This window comes from Nannospalax galili, unplaced genomic scaffold (genome assembly GCF_000622305.1).
Source record: "Nannospalax galili isolate Female #2095 unplaced genomic scaffold, S.galili_v1.0 scaffold444, whole genome shotgun sequence".
NCBI lineage: Eukaryota > Metazoa > Chordata > Mammalia > Rodentia > Spalacidae > Nannospalax > Nannospalax galili.
In genome coordinates this window covers 326,053-345,514 of record NW_008354022.1, presented here as the reverse complement: position 1 = coordinate 345,514, position 19,462 = coordinate 326,053, and the positions used below count along the sequence as shown (strand labels likewise).

The window sequence follows — 19,462 nt, the reverse complement described above, 5'->3', positions numbered from 1 at the left end:
GAGGCCCACTGTTGTAATCCCATTATTCAAGAAGCTGAGGTGCAAGAATCACAAGTGTGAGTAGAGCCTGGGCTGCACAATGAGTTCCAGGCCAGCCTATGTTGCATAGAAGAACCCTACCTCAAAAAATCAAAATGGGGACTGGAGAGATGGCTCAGTGATTAAAAGCACTGACTGCTCTTGCAGAGGACAGAGGTTCAGTTCCCGGCATCCACATGACAGCTAACAACCATCTCTAACTCCAGTTCCGGGGCATCCAACACCCTCTTCTGGCCTCTGCAGGCATCGTACATACCTAGTACACTTATATACTCTCTGGCAAAACACTCATGCACATAAGCAAATAAAAATAATATTAAAAAATCAAAACCACAGAAAAGGAAAACAAAATAAAATTGGCTGTCACCTTGACCTTGGACATCCAGTCTCTACAACTGTGAGACATTAATATCTGTGGTTTAAACCAGTAGCCCACAGCTCCAGCAGCCTAAGCCTACTAAACCACCACAGGAAGATTGGAAGCACACTAATATCAGGATAAAGTTTAGCATGGGACAAAAAAATTAGAGAAGGCAAGGTCATGGTAATGTCTTGGAATATTTGGAATCACATGCAAGTTAAATTTTTTGTATGGTAGATATTGAAGAGAGGAGAACACTCACTGGATGATGACAGCCTTGCATCTTTTGAGTGTTGTGTGTTTGAGCTGTGGAAGAGTATACTGCCTTGCAAAGGATGAGCTCTTTCTTCTTGGGTGACTGCAGTGTCTGGAATCGCTCTCCAAGATGAGAAGCAGAGTCGATTGGTCTGCCCTTCCTCCTGACTCAAGAGTCTAAGTTGGACCACAGGTGTTCTGTTGACTGTGTAAGTGGAGGACATTGTGTGTCTAGTGCTCTTCCATCAGGCAGCAACTGATGGAGTTGAACATTTTTATTTGAAAGGTTTATGACAGCCTCTTCTGACTTCCGCGGGCATTGCATGACACAGGTCCATTTACCTACATGCAAGCAATACATGCATACATATAAATTTTTTTTAAAAAATTTAAAAATTTATTTATATGTATTTTATATGAGTTTGAGTATTTTGTCTGAATGTGTGTAAGTACACCACATGTATGCAATGCCCGTGGAGGCTAGAAGAGGGTGTCAGATTCCCTGGTACTGGCGTTATGTACAGACTGTTGTTAGCTGCCATGTGGGTGCTAGGAACACATCCCAGGTGCTATGTAAGAGCCCCCAGTGTTCTAAACTGCTGAGCCATCTCTCTAGCTCCTTTATTTTTAACTGTGTGAGTGTGTTTGTGTGTATGTGTGCATACACATGTACACATGAATGCAGTGCCCAAAGAGGACAGAAGAGGGCAATGGTGCTCCTGGTCTAGAGGTACAGATAGTTGTAGGCCACCCACAGTGGGTGCTGGAACCGGAGCTCTGGTCCTCTGCAAGAGCAACATGTGCCCTTAATCACTGAGCCATCTCTGCACCCCCCAGTTCAAGTCTCTTTGTTTGCATGTGTATTGTGTGTGCATGTTCATGTGTGTGCATATGTGTGCATGTGCATGTGAAAGTCAGAGATAACCTCAGGTGTTGTTTACCTTGTTTTGAGACTGGCTCTTTCCTCAGCTGGCTGACTGCCCAGCAAATCCCAGAGTTCCATCTATTTACACCCCCATTGCTGGAGTTACAAGCATGTACCACCACACCTTACTTCCTTGTTTACCTGGGTTCCTGGAATCTAGCTCAGGTCCTCATGCTTGGGAGGTGATCACTTGCCAATCGAACCATCTTCATACCCCACAGTTGAATTCATATGATTTCATTTGGGATATTAAAGTCGACATAACCTTAGGACATTGTGTCTGGCAAGCTCTGAGGATACAGGCTGGAAAATGTCAGAATCATCATCATAATGCAATTGTCAACAAATGTCAAGAATGTGTGCACTGGGGTGTTGATAATGATTTGACTCAGTTCATGAAGCAATGTTGGATGATTTCTGACCCGTCACTAAGAGCTTTCTATGTCTACACTAGACCACAGTGATGTATTTGGCCAGCCCGACCTATAATGCATTCATTCACATCATGTACTTGTTGGTTTACTCGACAGCTCGTTTGTGTAAATAACATTTTTGAGATGCTTATTGTGCACCAGGCCATGTGCAAGATACTAAGGGTTGGTCACTCCTTTTCTCAAGAGGACTGAGCCCACATGAGTGAACAGTCAAGGGTTCATAGAAGTGCTACTGTTGGAATCAACTAAGATTTTTGGTGAGATTTCCACTGAAAATCAGAGAATCTTTTGATAGTCTAGGTTGGCTAGCATTCAAAAAGGGCTTCAAGCAGGGCCTTCTGGCACAGGTCTGTAATTCCAGATATTTGGGGAGCTGAGGTGTAAGGATCATAAATTCTAAGGCTGCCTGGGCTACAGAGTGAGTGCAGGGCCAGCTTGGATAGCTAAAGAAGAGTCTTTATCAAAGAGTAAAAAGGTTAGAGAATGTCTAAGGGCTGGAGCGCCTGCCTAGAATCCCCCAGCGATGGGGTGGAGGTGGAGCTCAGTGGTAGAGCTCCTGTGTGGAATCCCCCAGTGAGGGGCTGGACTGTGGTTCAGCTGAGTGCCTGTGTGCCATGCATGTGAGTCCCCAATAACCAATTCACCCAAGAAAACATTTTCAGGGTTTGTTGCATGTAGAAAGGACTGGCAGCGGGAGCCTGGTCATTGTCATTTTGGCAACATCAGGAGTTAGGGTTGGTACAGCAGAAACAGAGGATGCAGTAGAGAAACACGTAGACTTAGCGCCGTGGTTGCCTAATGACCCGCTTCCTATGGCATGTGGCATCCTTGAGGTTGTCTTCCACAGGTGGCATTGATGTGTTCTAATCAAGTGGAGATCACAGCTGCATACCAGAAGCTTCATCCTATATATGGTGTCAGGAGATGACTGCAGCAACTCAAGCAAGAGATTACTTGAGCTTCTCTGATTGGAGAAGAGGACACCGAGTTAAGAGATTTTGTGGGGGCTGGAGAGATGCTCAGTAGTTAAGAACACTGGCTGCTCTTGCAGAGGACCCAGATTCAGTTGTCAGCACCCACACTGGTGGCTCATAATCATTTGTAACTTTAGCTCCAAGGGATCTGACACTCTCTTCTTGGCTCCATGGGCACTGCACACATGTGCACATAACACATATGTACATAAATAAAATTAAACCAAATCTTATAAAGCAAGATTTGTAAGATGAACACTTTCTTGGGATGTGCAGGGACCTCAGTTCAATCTGAGCATCCCAAGAAAAGAAAACAAAAAACCCATAAACAACATCAGCAGTGCTATTTGAGGCAGGGTGTGTGGCACACACCTGTAATCCCATCAACTGAGAGTTGAGGCAGGAGAATTGCTATGAGTTGTAGGCTAGCCTGGGCAACGTAGCGAGTCCCAGGCCAGCCTGGGCCCCAATCTCTAAAAACAAGACAAACAAATGAAAGAAACCAATACAGAAGACTAATTTTTGACTGGGGATGTAGCTCAGTGGTAGAGGGCCCTGGTTCAATTCCCAATCAAGAATAAATAAATGAACACACACACACACACACACACACACACACATATGTATTTGAGTCATGAATTAAAAATATTTTGATACATATCTACATGTGAATTGAGTGAATTAGAATATAAAATACATATATGTTCAATACATAGCATATTGAAGTGTTTGATATGGTGCTGTGACTCAATTCACACACCTGTAGTCCCAGTACTCGGGAGGCAGAAGCAGGTGGATCTCTGTGAGATTGAGGCCAGCCTAGTCTACGTAGTGATTTCCAGGTCAGCTGAGGCTGCAGGGAGACCCTCAAAAAGGCCAAAAAAAAAAAAAAGATTTAAGAATTTTTATGTATACGTGTGTGAATATGCAGGTATGAAACCTGAATGCAGTACCCAAGGAGGACAGAAGAGGGCATTGCATCCCCTGGAATGGGAGTCATAGGCAGTTGTGAGCCTACAAACGTGGGTGCTGGAAACTGAACTTGGGTCCTTTGCAAGAGCAGCAAGTGCTCTTAACTGTTCAGCCATCTCTCCAGTTCCATTAACAGATTCTTGTTAGTTGAATTTATTATCAGTATTGTTGGTATCCAGAATGGTACCATTTTCTCTGGAGGCAGTATTTCCTATCTTCTGTTTCGTTGATTTGCCTGTCATTTTCTGTCCCATTGTCTCTGCATCTTAATCAGTAGAGGTATTATATATGCCTAATAGCTGGGATAGTGAGCCCCATGTCTGGTGTGTCTCTAAACTTACCTCTCATGTAGTCCATGATGACCTTGAATTCCTAACCCTCCTGTTTCCACTTCCCAAGTGCTGGGATCACAAATGTGTGTACCACCACACCTGGTGTATGCAGTGCTATGGATGGAGTCCAGGCCTGCGTGCGTGCAAGTGTCATACCTACTGAGCTTCAGCCCCACCCTTCCCTTGATTAGTGTTCTGGGTTATAGAAGATTTCTCGCTTGCCATAAAATACATGGAAACTGGCCAGGAATTTTTGCTACTTTGCATATATCTGTGATTTCCTTATGGTCTGTATGGCCTATCAGTTTCCAAATGTTTTAATTCAGGATCAGATCTGCCCAGGACTGTGAATTGATGGAGAGGTCGGGTCTCCCCTGTAGAAACCCCTCTGATCTATGGAATCCCACTGAATACAGGAACATGACATGCCCAGCTTACTGGCTAAGCATGTGACCATGTGAGAGTCTGTGTGTATTTGTGCATACATGTGTGTTTTAAGTGTGTATGAGAGTTCATGTTTATATGTGAGTGTGTACATGTGTTTGTGTGAATGCTTATGAGTGTTTGAGAATATGTGACTGCATATGTGTGTTTGTGTGTGGAGAAGAATGTATACATTTATGTTTGCATATGTGTTTGTGTGCTTTTGAGTGTGTATATTATGATTTTTTAGTGTTTATGTGTATTGGAGAATGTGTGAGTATATGTATGAATGTTGAGTTTGTTTGTATGTGTACACATGTATGTTTGTATGAGTGTGTATGAGAATGTGTGTATGCAAATATGTGCATGTGTTTGAGCATTTATGAGAACGTTTGAGAATATGCAATGATTGTGCAACTGTGTGTGGAAGATAGTGTATGTGTGCATGTAAGTGTGTGCATGTGTGTTTATGAGTGAGTGAATATGTGAATGTTTTTGAGTGTGTGTGTAGGAGACTGTGAATATATGTGTGAATGTTGAATGTGTTTGTGTATGTATACATGTATGTTTATAGGAGAGTGTATGTGAGTATATGCATGTATGTTTATGAGTTTCTGAGTGAGTGAACATTTGTTTTTAAGTGTGTGTGCTTGCATGTTTGTATGTTTATGAGTGAGTGTAACTGTAAATATTTTTGAGTAGTTTTTCCGTGTGTGTACATGCATGTTTATATGTATAGGAGAGTGAGCGAATGCATACGTGAATGTTTTCGAGTGTGTATCCATGTGTGTTTGTGTGTTTGTGAGTGAGTATACGTGTGAATATTTTTGAGTGTTTTTGTGTATCTTTGTGAACCATGTTTCTCCGTGATGATCTCTGGCCACCAAACCAGTGAGTAAGTTCATAAGTTGACAGGGCACCTGGCTGCCTTGGGATCATCTCTCTCTCCTCTGGAATTTGTGTGTCTTTTGCAAGTCCCAACCATTCCTGTTTCTCAAAGAATAATGCTGGCTGGCTGTGAACACATACATTTGACCTGCAGTCCCTGAGAAAATGGTGTCCTCTCTTGTATGGAGGGAAGAGGGAGGACAGCTCAGAGTTGATTTATACCCTGAGGTGTTTATTTTTGCTGCCAAGATGGAGCCATTGTAGGTGATGTGGAATCTACCACCAATGTGGACAGAGGAATGTATCAAGTGTGTGAATCTCACAGGCTTTCTGGGCTCCTGGACCATCTCCATCATCTACATGTGAGTTGTCCTAGAATGCTGAGATGTGGCTTAGTTGGTCAAGTGCTTTCCTAGTATGCAAGAAGCTCTGGGTTCTAAACCAGCACCTCATAAACCTAGAGTGATTGTGGATGCCAGTAATCCCTGAACTCTAGAAGTGGATGCAGGAAAGTTAGAAGTTCAAGGTCATCCTCCACTATGTAGTGTGTTTAAGGTCAACTAGGGATACATGAAACTTGTCTTGAAAAATAAAACTGAGCCACAGATTTTGGATCAAGGACGTTGCCTCCCCAGTGACTGTGGATCTCATCATGTCTTTGTAATTGGCCCTGATAGCTTCCAGTAGCTTAGCCAGAGTGCATTTGTCTTCTGGCTTGACCTGTGTGAAGGCCAAGCTGGTGCATGTCTTCCTGTGAACCAGCCACCCCAGCCTGGCCTTCCCTTTGATTATGCAGTAGGGGACCCCCATCTTGCAACATAGGGCAGGCAAGAAGAACACCAGCTCAATGGGGTCTACATCATGTGTGATCACCAGCAGCTGAGCCTTCTTGTTCTCCACCAAGGTGGTGATGGTGTTGATCCCTGCTCGTAGGACAGGGGGTCTCTTGTGGGAATGTCCCTTTTTGCCGGCAGCCTTCTTCTCAGCTCGGGCCAGCAGCCTCCTCTTCTTTTGCTGTGTCTCTAGCCAGTACTGCTGGAAAGGCCAAAGGACTCACCACCAACCTGGGTTAAATGTACACTGCTGAGTTTTCTGTACATAAATATAATAAAAAATTGCCCTTTAGAACTAAACAAAACAAAAAAAAATCGTCCTTGACTACACTAGAAGGGAACTTCTTTTTAAAAGGATTTTTTTTATTTTAAATTTTGAGTTTGCACATGTGAATGCAGTTGCCTGTAGAGACCAGAAGAAACACTGAATCCTTTGCAACTGGAGTTACCGGTGGTTGTGTGCCACCCATTTGAGTGCTGGAACCAAACCTGGGTCCTCTGCAAGAGTAGTACTTGCTTTTAACCACTGAGCCATCTCTCCAGCCCTAGAAAGGAATATTTCAAAAGTTTATAAATTTTAGGGTGATTTTTACTATTTAATGTTTGGTACCTATCAGAAAAATAGAACCTATCAGAACGCTGAGATGTGGCTTAGTTGGTCAAGTGCTTTCCTAGTATGCAAGAAGCTCTGGGTTCTAAACCAGCACCTCATAAACCTAGAGTGATTGTGATGGCTCAGTGGGGAAAGACATGTGCTGCTAGTCACAACAAACTTGAGATTAATCCCTGGAACCCACATGGTACAAGGAGTGAACCGACTCCACTCCTGCAGGGTGTCCTCTGACCTCAACATGCTCAATGTGCCTCGTATGCACACACACACACACACACACACACACACACACACACACACACAATAAATACATGATATATGATAAATAGATGTAAATTTTTGTACACACACGTGATAAATAGATGTAAATTTTTTGAAAGTAATAATTTAAATTCTCACCTCCTAGCACGTATGTGAGATTCCTCCCACTGCCCAGGATGTTATCATTATTTGGTTTGACATGGCTGTGGTGGAAATGTCTGAGAGAACAGCTTAAGGTAAGAACAATTTATTTTGGCCCAAGGTTTCAGAGGGTTCAGTTCATGGTTGCTTGGTCCAATGTGCTTGGGCAGAGCATCATGGTGGTAGGTGTGTGGGGAGGAGTCCTTCACTTCATGGCAAGCAGGAGGAAGCACACCAGGGCGGGACTTCACCTCCATTAGAACCCCCAAAGGCATGCCTCAAGTTCCTTGCTTCCTCCTGCCAGTCCCAACCTCCTCAGGTCTCCAGAATCTCCTAACATGGCAACCCAGTTGGGAGCCAAGTGTTCAGTGCAAGAGCCCATGGGGATCTCTGTAGCTAAATCACAACACTACATTAATTACTATTGCTTGATTTTCTGATTTAAACAGGAAACAGGGAGTGGGGGAGAGGGGAGTGAAGGAAGATCACTGTGAGCCGAGACCAGCCTGGGCTCCATAGGAAAAACCCTGTCTCAAACAAAAGAAAACGAAGCAAAATTCCCAAGTTAATGTTGGAAGGGACCTCTCTCTCTCTCTCTCTCTCTCTCTCTCTCTCTCTCTCATCCATATGTGTGTGTGAGTGAATATGTATGCAGTGTGTGTGGTGTATGTGGTGTGTGTGACATGTATGTGCTGTATATGTGTGTGGTGTATGCATATGTGCCAGAGGAGTCCTTTGAGTGTCCTGCTCGATCACTCTACCACCTTGTTCCTTTGAGGCTGGATCACTGTATTAGTTACTTTTCTATTGCTATGATAAAGCACCATGACAAAGGAACTCACAGGATTTCATTTGGACTTGTGGTTCCAGAGGGATAAGAGGCCGTCATGGTGGGGAGGCATGGCAGGAGGCAGCCAGAGCAGAAAGCTGAGCGCTCACACTTCAAGTACACGCAGGAAGCAAGAGGGAGCGTGAAACTGGAAATGGGCAAGGCTATGAATTCTTTAAGCCTGCCCCAATGATGTGCTTCCTCCAGGAAGACCGTATCTGCTGAAGATTCTGTGACTGTCCCCAAATAGCGCCACCAACTAACCAAATGTTAACTACTTGAGTCTGTGGGGTGCGTTCTCATTCAAACCACCACAGTCATCCCCTGAATCTAGAGGTAGACTGGCAGGCAGCAAGCTCCAGGGATCCTCCTGTCTCTGTTCCCTGCAGTACTAGGGTTATAGGCATATGTGAGCACAGCTGGCCTTTTATGTGGGTGCTGGGATTCTGAACTCACATCCTCATGTTTGCATAGCAAGCTTTCTTAGCCATTACCCCATCCCTGACCCGATTTCTTTCTCTCTCTCAATATATGTGTGTGTGTGTATACATACATATATAATTTAATTACCTCCGCATTCTTGTAAGTTAATCTTAGCATCCTTTGTTATCTTCCAGACTTTAAAGAAATGCAGAAATTGAGTTTGGGGTGCAGCTCAATGCAAGTATGCTTGCCTGGCTGACATGCACAAGTCTCTGAGTTCAAATCCTAGCACACCTTCCCAAAGACGAAAAATTGTAGTTTGCACTATTGTGTTTTCCTATTTAATCTTCCAATTAGGAAACATGTCTGCACTGCCAGTTGATGTATGTTGTATTTTATTCACCTTAGGAAAAGATTCCAATATTCTTATCTGGACTGATGCAATACAGTCATTGTTATGAATAGATTTCCTTCAATATTATGTATTCTGATTGGTTATTGCTGTAATAAAAAGCTCTTGTTAATACAAGATTGTTGGTCTTCCACCTGGGCATCCCTGCGGACAGGCAGCCTTGCTTCCTGTTCTTTCTCATCACTCTGGGACTACTTCTTCCCAGACTGGGCTGCCTTTAGACCCCTGGATGAGCTTTCTCTAACACCCAACTGGCCTTTCTCAAGTTTGATTTCTCTGTAACATCCATTAGTGTGGAGTCTTTCTCCTTTGTGATGATAGATTCACTGTAGTATTGTCTTCTCTTCTATCACAGGATTTTCTCAGGGTTATTTAATCTCTATGTGTATGTGCCTGTGTGCCTGTGGGTATGTGTTCGTGTGGTGTGGAGGCCTGAGGTCAGCATCAGGTGTTGTTTCTCAGGCGTTGTCCACCTTGGTTTTTTTTAGATAGGGTCTCTCACTGGCTTGAGACTGGCCAAAAAGGGTAGACTGGACGTCCTGTTGCCCCAGGGATCCTCCTGTTTCTGCCTTCCTGGTACTGAGATTTTCAAACACAGGCCACCACATCTGATATTTTATGTGGGTTCTAAGAAGCAAACAGTGGTCTTTATGCTTTAAGTAATTTTGGCTTAAGAGCAAGGTTTTTTTGTTTTTGGAAAAAAGCTTTTCTGGGTGCATGGATGTGATTGTTAATATTGATGGCAACTTGACAGGATCTAGTATCACCCAGGAAACACACCTTTAGGCATATCTGTGAGAATATTTCTAGATTGGGTTATCTGAGGCAGGAAGGCCTACCCTGAGTGTGGCCAGCACCATCCCATGGTTGGGGTCCTGGACTGAATAAAAAGGAGAGAGTGATCTGAGCACCAGCATCCATCTCTCTCTGCTTCCTGACTGCGGATACAATGTGAGCAGCTGCCTCACACTCCTGCCCCCATGCCTTCCCACCATGATGGACTGTACCCTCAAACTGGGAGCCACAATAAACCCTTCCTTAAGTTCTTTTATTCAACTATTTTGTCACAGCATGGAGAAAAGGGACTAATACAGTGGGGTCAACTGAATATATTCCAGTGGCAACGTTCTCTGGCAAAGACCAACTTGGTCTTTGTCTGTGACTTGAAGTCTTATTTTCCTTTGCCAACAGTTTCTGGAGCCCACTAAGTAGCACATTCAGATGCCAGAAGAAGTTTTTGCTGCTTTGTTGAGCCTTTCTGGCAGATGAAATTGGGGGGAAAATGGGAACACATGCACCACGAAATATATAATTCATAGTTGTCACATTGTGCTGGGAGGCACAGTGTTTTTGTGAGGCTAAGTGGGCATCTTTCAGAATGGAAAGAAGTTACAATCACAAGGAAAAATATACCATCCTGTTAAGAGCTAAATTCCTTGCATGTCCTTTGTAGCATAAGCCTCTCTCTCTCTCTCTCTCTCTCTCTCTCTCTCTCTCTCTCCTGCCCCCCCCGTGTGTGTATGCATGTTCATGTGAGGGTGGTTGCATGTGAAGGCCAGAGGGCAAACTTGGTCATTACTCCTCAGGGACTGTTCACTTTGACTTTTGCACAGGAAGGAGCTCTACCACTGAGCCATCAACCCCTCACTGGGGGATTCTAGGCAGGTGTTCTGCCACTGAACCATACCACCAGCCCCTTACTGGGGGATTCCAGACAGGAACCTCACCCCCTCCAGTCCTTCGATTAAAATAACAACTACCTGCATTTCTTTCCAAGTATACTCCACAAGGGAGTCTCAATTCTTAGATATTTCTGTTTCACTTTTCCTCTTCTGGGGAATCTAGATTCCGTGTCTCATCGGTTAGCCTTTAGTTAAGGGTCACTTTGTCCTTTCTTCTCTCTCAACTGACTGTCTATATTCTCCCTTTACCTTATCTCAGGAGCTTCTCTTTCCTGCAAGCTCAACTATGTATTTTATACAATTTAAAACAATTTTAGTATTTCTGTGTTTTACCAGAAAGCTTTTATGTGTAGCCTTAATGCTTTACCTTGGTGGAAGCAGAATGACCCATCATGAGAGGGTTTTGTAGTTACAAGATTCATGACAGTATTTTATATAACCCATAGTGTTAACTTAATTAAATGTCTTGTGATCCAAGCTCCCGTGAAGCTATGCCACTTGATGTACTCAGTCACCAAAGAACCTTACTTATTCTTTCATATATATGGACAGAGAAGCTCTATTGTCTGTCGGTATCTGTATCTCTCTCTATATACTAATCATTTATCATCTCTCTACATTTGTGTCTATATGTTAATATCATTCACCAATTATCTATCAATCTATCATCTGTCGTCCATATATCTAACATCTGTTTATAATCTATCATCTTTATCTATGATCTATCATCTCTATCATGTTATTTAGTGTCTATATGTCATCTGTCTATAATCTATAATAGCTATGTTTTGTCACCTATGTATCTATATCCTTTATCTTTCTATAATCTACCATCTCTTATTATCTAGCTTTCCATTCATTCATCCAACCATCATCCATCAGCTACCACCATACCTAGTCACTTCATTCTTTATTTCTGAGCATACCAAAGAATGCCAGTATCACATTTTACCAACATTTAGTGGCATGCATAAGCCAGCTATGAACATTTGGTTGGAGTTTTGTGTGGACATACATTTTTAAAAATATTATTGAATTTCTGTGTATTTCATACAGAAAATCATCTTTATACCCCTGTCCCCTTTGGCACCCTCCCATAGCAACCCTCCCACTGGGGCTATGTCATTTTTGTTAAGGCCTATCATGTAAAGTTAGTATTCCCAGATATCCCTCAGTGCAAGCTCATCCACTGGGATCTAGCCAGTTTATCTATCTAGAGTCTCTCCCTTTAAGAAGATAAGCTCTTCTTCACCCAGCAGTAATCAGCTGCCAATAATTCTTTGACTGAGATTGGGGCCTGCTGTTCATTTCCACAGTTCTGTGCTGGGTTTTTGTCTACTTAAGTTTGTGTGGGTCTTGTGTATGCTGACACCATTGCTGTAGGTTTGTATGAGAAGAATCGTAGACATACATTTTTATTTGGCTTTGATTCATATCCTGGACTGGAGTGGCTTGGTCATATAACCATTTGTAGCATGTTGAAGAACAGCCAAATTCTTTTCTATGATCCATTCTTATTACACGTGACTTTATTTTTTCATTTTTTTTTAAGATAGCGTCTCAGTATGTAGTCTAGACTGGCTTTCAACTCATAATTCTCTTGCTTCTGCTTCCCAAGTGGTAGGATCACAGGTGTGCTCCACCATGCCTTATGCCAAATGATTTTAAAAACAAACACAAGTATTTGTATTTGACTTGCGAGACTGTTTGAGCCTAGTGAAAATGGCATTATTGGGATATTTGTTCCACACCAAGGTGGAGTGTGGGATGGAGACAAAGTTGTAGACAGCGAGTGCTGGGATGATGAGATTCTCTGTTGATGGAGGCTCTGCTGGGAGGGGTTAGGGAGCAGGGAGGTCCAGCTTCCAGAAGAACACTTTGAAGTGTAGTAACTGTTCTCAGTTGGGGAATGCTGTCCTTCTAAGACTGCTCCCAGTTGTTGGTCAAGCCTGTGCTTTTGATCTTGATGTTACAGAAAATACATTTCAGTTTGCAGAGATGACAGGAGAGGGTGCACTTTGTTGTTTTTTGCTGCAGATCTTTCATTACCCAATGAGAATTGTTGGCATCTGACTTGCCCAGGGATGCCTTCCTGGGAAGTTGTGGTCCCCCTGGGAACAACAGCTGCTCACCCTTAAAGGGAAGGGATGATACCGGTGGTTTATATTCATGTGGTACCTACTGGTAACGAAGGGCTGGGGGTGTGGCTCAGTGTGGAGATCCTGCCTAGTATGTTCAAATTCCTGTGAGAGCCATAGCATAAACTTTCTTAGCTCAGTAGTGAAACCTCTCAGAGCTCCGCCTTCTGAAATTGCTCCTCAAGTTCTTTATGGTAAAATGGGACAACAGACAGAAATCTTCTGCCAGCGTCCTAGGAGCCACGGTTGCTAAGGAAACTTACCCTAGAACCTCCCTCTGCATACCTTTATCACCCTTGTGGGCTTTTTTCTTTTCTCTGATTTATCCTCACACATTTCCATTTGCTGTTTAGAAGAAATTTAAATACAACCATTTGGCAAAGAGCTGTTTTGGGTCCTCACTAGCACTTTCAACACCTGGTTAGATCAAGTATGGTCTTTTCAAGTTCTCCTGAAACAGTGCCTCCCACAGCCTGGCACTTCCCTGTGATGTCCCTAGAATTTTCTCTTCCTGCACGCCTAACCTGGCTGTGATTTTCCAAGAGAGAAAAGGAGATGGGCACTCACAACAGTGCCCCACTCCATTCCATCTCTTTGGCTCTCTCAGTCTCCATTTCTTTCATTATTAACGCTCTTTTAATGGACCGTGATTTTCATGTGTTTCCAAAAACAGAGAGAGGATCCTAATAGATATTTAGACTTGAACTCCAGAGATGAGGACGGCTTGGATGTTCCTATCCGTAAATATATCCCCAGCACATGCAAAAACCCAGTGTAGTGGCACAAACATGTCAACCCAGCACTCTGGAGATGGAGGTATGAGGATCAGGGGTTCAAGGTCATCCTCAGCTAAGTAGTAAATTGGAGGCCAGCCTGGGCTACATGTACCCTGCCCCCCCCACCTGATACATATTCTCAGAGCATATATAAGTAAGCTAAGGACATTTTCTTCTGTGATAGGGAATGTTCAAATTTCTACTGAAGCCATATCTGAGATTGTGTGATTTATCTAGGTAAGGGTTTTTTCAATAACTCTTTCCCTCCTCTTTTCCTCTAGGCCTATCCAAATCACTTGGACTCATTGAAGGCTACGGTGGGCGTGGCAAAGGGGGCCTTCCTGCGACCCTTTCCCCCTCTGAAGAAGAAAAGGCCAAAGGACCTCATGAGAAGTATGGCTACAATTCCTACCTCAGCGAAAAGATTTCGTTGGATAGGTCCATTCCGGATTATCGGCCCACTAAGTAAGTTGTGGCTAAACCCTGGTTAGGAACTCACCAGCTCCACCACGTGGGTGGATTTGGCTGTGAATCTCGCTCTTTATGGTGATATTTGTAACTCCAGAGGAATCTTTTATTTTCCTCTGTTTCTTCAAGTCAACCAAGGCCTTTTGTTGGTTTTGCAGTATTAGTTAAATGAAGACATTAAAGGCTGGGGATATAGCTCAGTTGGTAGAGTGCTTGCCTAATACGCATGAAACCCTAGGTTCCATTCCTCACACTGCATAAACCAGGCCTGGAGGCACACCTGTTATCCCAGCCCCTGGGAGATCAAGGCTGGAAGATCAGAAGTTCAAGGTCATCCTTGGCTATATGAGGAGTTGGAGGCCAGCCTCAGCTACTATAGACTACCCCAGAAAAAAGTTAAACTGTTATAAAAGCAGTACAGAAAGGCACTCAAAAAAAAGTTTTAAATAAAAAAACATTAGTTTCCTTACCTAGAGATGGTAATTGTTGAAGTTTTAATGTCTATTGATTATCATCTATCGATCAATGTATCTATCATTGTTATTTTATGTACATTTGGGGTTTTGTAAGGCAGTGTCTTATGTAGCCCAGGCTGGCCTCAAACTCATAATAAATCCCCCTACCTCAGTCTCCTGTGTATTGGGATTATAGCTATGAACACCAGGCTCAGTGTATTGATAATATTTTATTCTGTCACATATCATATATGTAACAAAATTGTGATGTTATTGTTGAGTTTATTTTCTATAGCAATTATGAATATGTGATGTGCCAGTTTTGTCTTTTTTGAAATCATAGCACAAGTGTTTGTGTGTGTGTGTGTGTGTGTGTGTGTGTGTGTTCATGTTCCTTGGGGGATAGTGCATAGGCAAGTGTGTGCATGTAATGTGTAGAGGCCAGAGGTGGAGGTTCAGTGTCTTCCTCTGTGATTCTCCACCTTATTTTCTGAGACAGAGTCTCTCATTAAGACTGAAGCTCACTGATTCAGCTAGACTGGAGGGCTAGCAAGGCCCAGGGATCCTCCTGTCTCTGCCTCCCCAAAGCTGTGATAACAGGTGCATGCTACTATGCCTGGCATTTTAGTCAGAGCTAGGGATCTGAAATAAGGTCCTCATGTTTGCAAGACAAATACTTTACCCAGCAAACCTCCCCAGACCTCAGTAAGCATTTTTTGTTAAGATACATGGTGATCAATATTTCCATTACTGAAAATTTCAGTTATTTTCAATTTTTATTATGTCATGCTAATTAATACTTAATCATTTCCATCCTTTATACTTATTTTTATTATTTTGTAATTTGTGCATGTGTGTGTGTGTGTGTATGTGTGTGTGTGTGTGTGCACTGTGGTATGTGGAAGTGTGAGTGCAGTGCCCTCATAGGTCAAAGAGGGCATTGGATCCCCTGGAGCTGGAGTTACAGGTGGTTGTGAACCTACCCAATATGGGTTCTGGGAACTAATTGAACTCAAGTCCTCTGCAAGAGCAGCAAGTACTCTTAACCACTGAGCTCTTGTTTTTTTTATTTGCTTTAGAACTATTTGGAGTTTTTTAATGAATTTTTTTGGAGAATTCCATGCATATATATAACAAAATATGATACTATCTACACCCATTCTCTCCCTTCAACTCGCTGCCCTTCTGTATCTCAACAAATACATCTCTACTCCCAACTAAATGTCTTTTTTTAAAAAACAACCCACCAAGCCCAGTTAGTGGTGCCCTTGTGTGCAAGGGTGTGAGACCATCCACTGTGCATGGGAAACCTACCATGACCACACCCCCAAAAAAGAATGACTAGCCCTCCCATAGCAACTGTCAACTGCCAAAAGCTCCTGAATATGGAGAGGGTCCTAGATTCACCTCCCCCATGGGTGCTGGAATTTTGGCTGTATAGCAATTTCTTCTTGAAAAAAAAAACATTTTCCTTCAAAAAATGTATAGCAACATCTACTGGAATTTTGCTGGACCCTCCAACCCTGGTCTTTAGCATTTTTGAAATATGCTTTTGGCAGGTAATAATAGGTAAGGAAAAAACTCTCATTATTATTTCAACTCATAGTTTTGTTTGTTTGAATGAGACTCTTACCCTTTAAAAGGTTTGGTTCCAGCTTCTTTGACTTATGGGAAATAATTTTGTTCTATGCTTTCAGACTTTAAAATTCTTCTTTTTTTTTCCTTATGAAAGAGAAAAACGAGGTTACATGCAGAAATATGGTGCTGGAGAAAAAAGTCATTCTTACAATGTCTTTTAATCATACCCTTTCACCATTACCCCTTCCCCAACTCTCTCTAGTGCCCCCCCCAGCCTGTCAACCCTCCCAATTTCAAGTTCTCCTTTTTTGTTATTAGTAGAAATATCCATATGCACATGGATGTGTGGCTATCCACTAGGACATGAAGAACAAACCAGAGGCCAAGTCTGGTGATTCTCCCTTCCCTCAGCAGCCTTCAATTGTCAATAGCTCCTCCCCCAGGGTGAGGCTTTGGGGCCCCCTCCTCATCCCTGCTGGAAAGTTGAGAGTCCCTGTTTTCTAGGTTGGGTTTCTGGTTTCTCAAACACGTTGTCCATTTTCTTTAAATTTTTCAGTGTCTCTCTTTTTTTTTTCCATTTAGAGTACACCCTTGTTTGGAGTAGATTATTTCTTTTCCAAATGGGTTTTGTGCAAATCAGTTAAGTATCCTGGTTACTGAGAAAAATAAATTCAAGATAAAGAAAATTATCTTAAATGGATTTAAAATTACAGCATTAGTTGAGAAACCCGTTAAATCTCTCTCTCTCCACCTAATAAGTGTACATTCATTTTTGAATCACTAGGAAAAACACACATCACCCCCGTTGCAAGCTATTTTGTCTTTCTGGACTTGAGCTCTCAGAAACATCTGGCGGTTTTCACTTCCTAGGTTTTCTGATTAGCCTTTCTTATTTCCATGTTGGCAAATAAACACAGCCCTGTTTTTCATTCTCTGATGAGGCTAGAAAAGCATCCTACATTCATTGTGCTAGAATTGGCTCAGCTGGACAGATTTCAGTGAGCTCCCAGTATGTACCAGGTGATTGACCCCCATGTCAAGATGCTTCTGATCTGCTCATCTCTTGTCTGGGAGGGACACAGATGGGCAAGGACAATCCTCTGTGAGACTCCAATGTATGACTTTTCTTGGGAGATGAACAAATGTCTGTTCTCCCCAGATAGGGCAATTGCATTACCAACTTTTTGCATTGCTGTGACAGAATGTTTGACAGGAAGCAGCTTTGGAGAGGATGAACCCGGTGTAGTAGCCCATGCTTTTCATCCCAGCACTTAGGAGGCAGAGGCAAGTGAATATCTAAGATCAAGGCCAGCCCAGTCTGTATAGTGAGTTCCAGGCCAGTTGGGGCTACAGGGAGACCCTGTTTCAAAAAAGAAAAAGGATGAAAGAAAGAAAGGGTTTATTTTGGCTCACAGGCCAATCCAGGGTGCAGTCCATCATGGTGGGAAGGCAGCCCGTGTCCACAGTCAGGAAGCAGAGAGAGATAAATGCTGCTACTCAGCTCAGTTTCTCCATTTTATTCAGCCCAGGACCCCAGTCCATGGATGGTGCTGCCCACATTCAGGGTGGGTCGTCCCACCTCAGATAATCCAGCCTAGAAACTTTCTCACAGACATGGCCATGTTTCTATGGTGATTCAAAATCTCAAGATGACAGTTGAGATTTACCATCCAAGGCTGCAGTGTCAGATGAAAGAACCCATTCATAAAGTCTAGCTTGGTGCATCCCTGAATTTAATTTGGGAGAATATACAATTTATATATGGCTATGCTACTGACGAAAATATCTCTCCCTTCTTAACTGTCTAAAGATCCTCCAGGATGGGTGGGGCCTCGTGAACCCCTCCCCCTAGCAACCACTAACTGGCTATAGATTCTCAGGGAGGGGCAGATCTCCCCCTGCCCAAAGACTGTTACAGGTCTTTGGAGACGGGCAGGGCCTAGTGAGCCCCTACTCCTGGATGTGTTATTAATTGATCCCATCTCTTGCCAGTCTCTTGGGAATCACAGCTGCTGAGAGTTCCTGCCTGGACATGCCTGGAGGACAATGGTCCTCAGCAGCTGTGATGGCTAATCCTGGGTGTCAACTTGACTGGATCTGGGATTAACTGAAATGAAAGAGGCCTTTTTGATTGGATCATCTGAAGCTGGAAGACATACCCAAAATGTGGGTGTTACCTTCTGATGGCAGCCCATATAAAAGGCCAAGGCAGAGGAGAATGCCAGGCTTCTTGGTGCTTGCCTTCTCTCTCGCTGGTGAGTTTGTCTTGCTGCTGTAGACTGAAGACTAGCTGATATTTTGGAATTCATCAGACCTTCAGCACCGACTGGGAATACTGAGACATCCAGCCTTGTAGACTGAGTGACTGCAGATTCTCAGCCTCTCCAGTGTGGTGCAGCCATTGTTGGACTACTCGGACTCTATCCTGTGAACTAAGCTGATAAATCTCTATACATATTCATTCTACTGGTTCTGTTTCTTTGGAGAACCCTGACTAATACAGATTGTGGTACCAGGAGTGGTTCTAGGGAAACAGAATTGAAAGAATGAATTTCTTTAACGGACTTGTTGGTATTTGGAGCAGGCTCTCCAAGTCAGAGTCTTCAGACAGCATGGAGAGTACTGAAAATCCATGGGGTAGACTATGAAACAATTTTGCAGATAGACCCATTTGAATCTCCTAACTCACTTCTTGTGTAGAGCAAGAAATTTAGTGACTCTATACATAAAACATTTGACAATTTGTGCAAAAATAAGAAAAATAACGATTCTGGCTGGTTACTTCTAGCATCTCTCGATAAAGTGATGAAGATAAACAATGAGCTTAATGATAAAATTGACAAGCTCCAGATTCGAATCAACAGTTTAAATGTTTCCAAGTGTACCCTGAAAGAGACTCTTCTCTCCAGCAGCCAGAGAGCTAAAGGTGCAGAAAATCAAGCTGGAGCCCTTTTTATACTTTTGGCTGACCTACAACACAAATTTAATTCCCAGCCTCGAAGGGTATCAGCAGTAAAGGTGAGGGCACTGGTAGGGAAAGATTGGAATCCTGACATGTGGGATGGAGATGTGTGGGAGAATCCTGAAGAGGCTGAGGATTTTGAATCCTCAGGCTCTGAGGAATTTACTTCACCTGATGAAGTGATCTCTGCACCATCAGCAGACCCACCCTCCCCAATCTTGCCTGAGGAAACTAATCCCATTGAGGAAGCTAATCCCATTCAGCAAGATGAAGTTGATGTGCCTCAGG

General features: G+C 43.1%; 1 protein-coding gene across 1 annotated transcript in view; it reads left to right on the top strand.

Annotated features, from left to right (window-relative positions):
• Positions 1 to 19,462, top strand: part of Galnt17 (polypeptide N-acetylgalactosaminyltransferase 17) — a gene marked incomplete in the record, with an annotated part of 518,181 nt that overhangs the window by 189,696 nt on the left and 309,023 nt on the right. Inside the window, 1 exon segment of the mRNA XM_008851109.3 lies at positions 13,993 to 14,176. Coding sequence (XP_008849331.1) covers positions 13,993 to 14,176 — 184 coding nt within the window.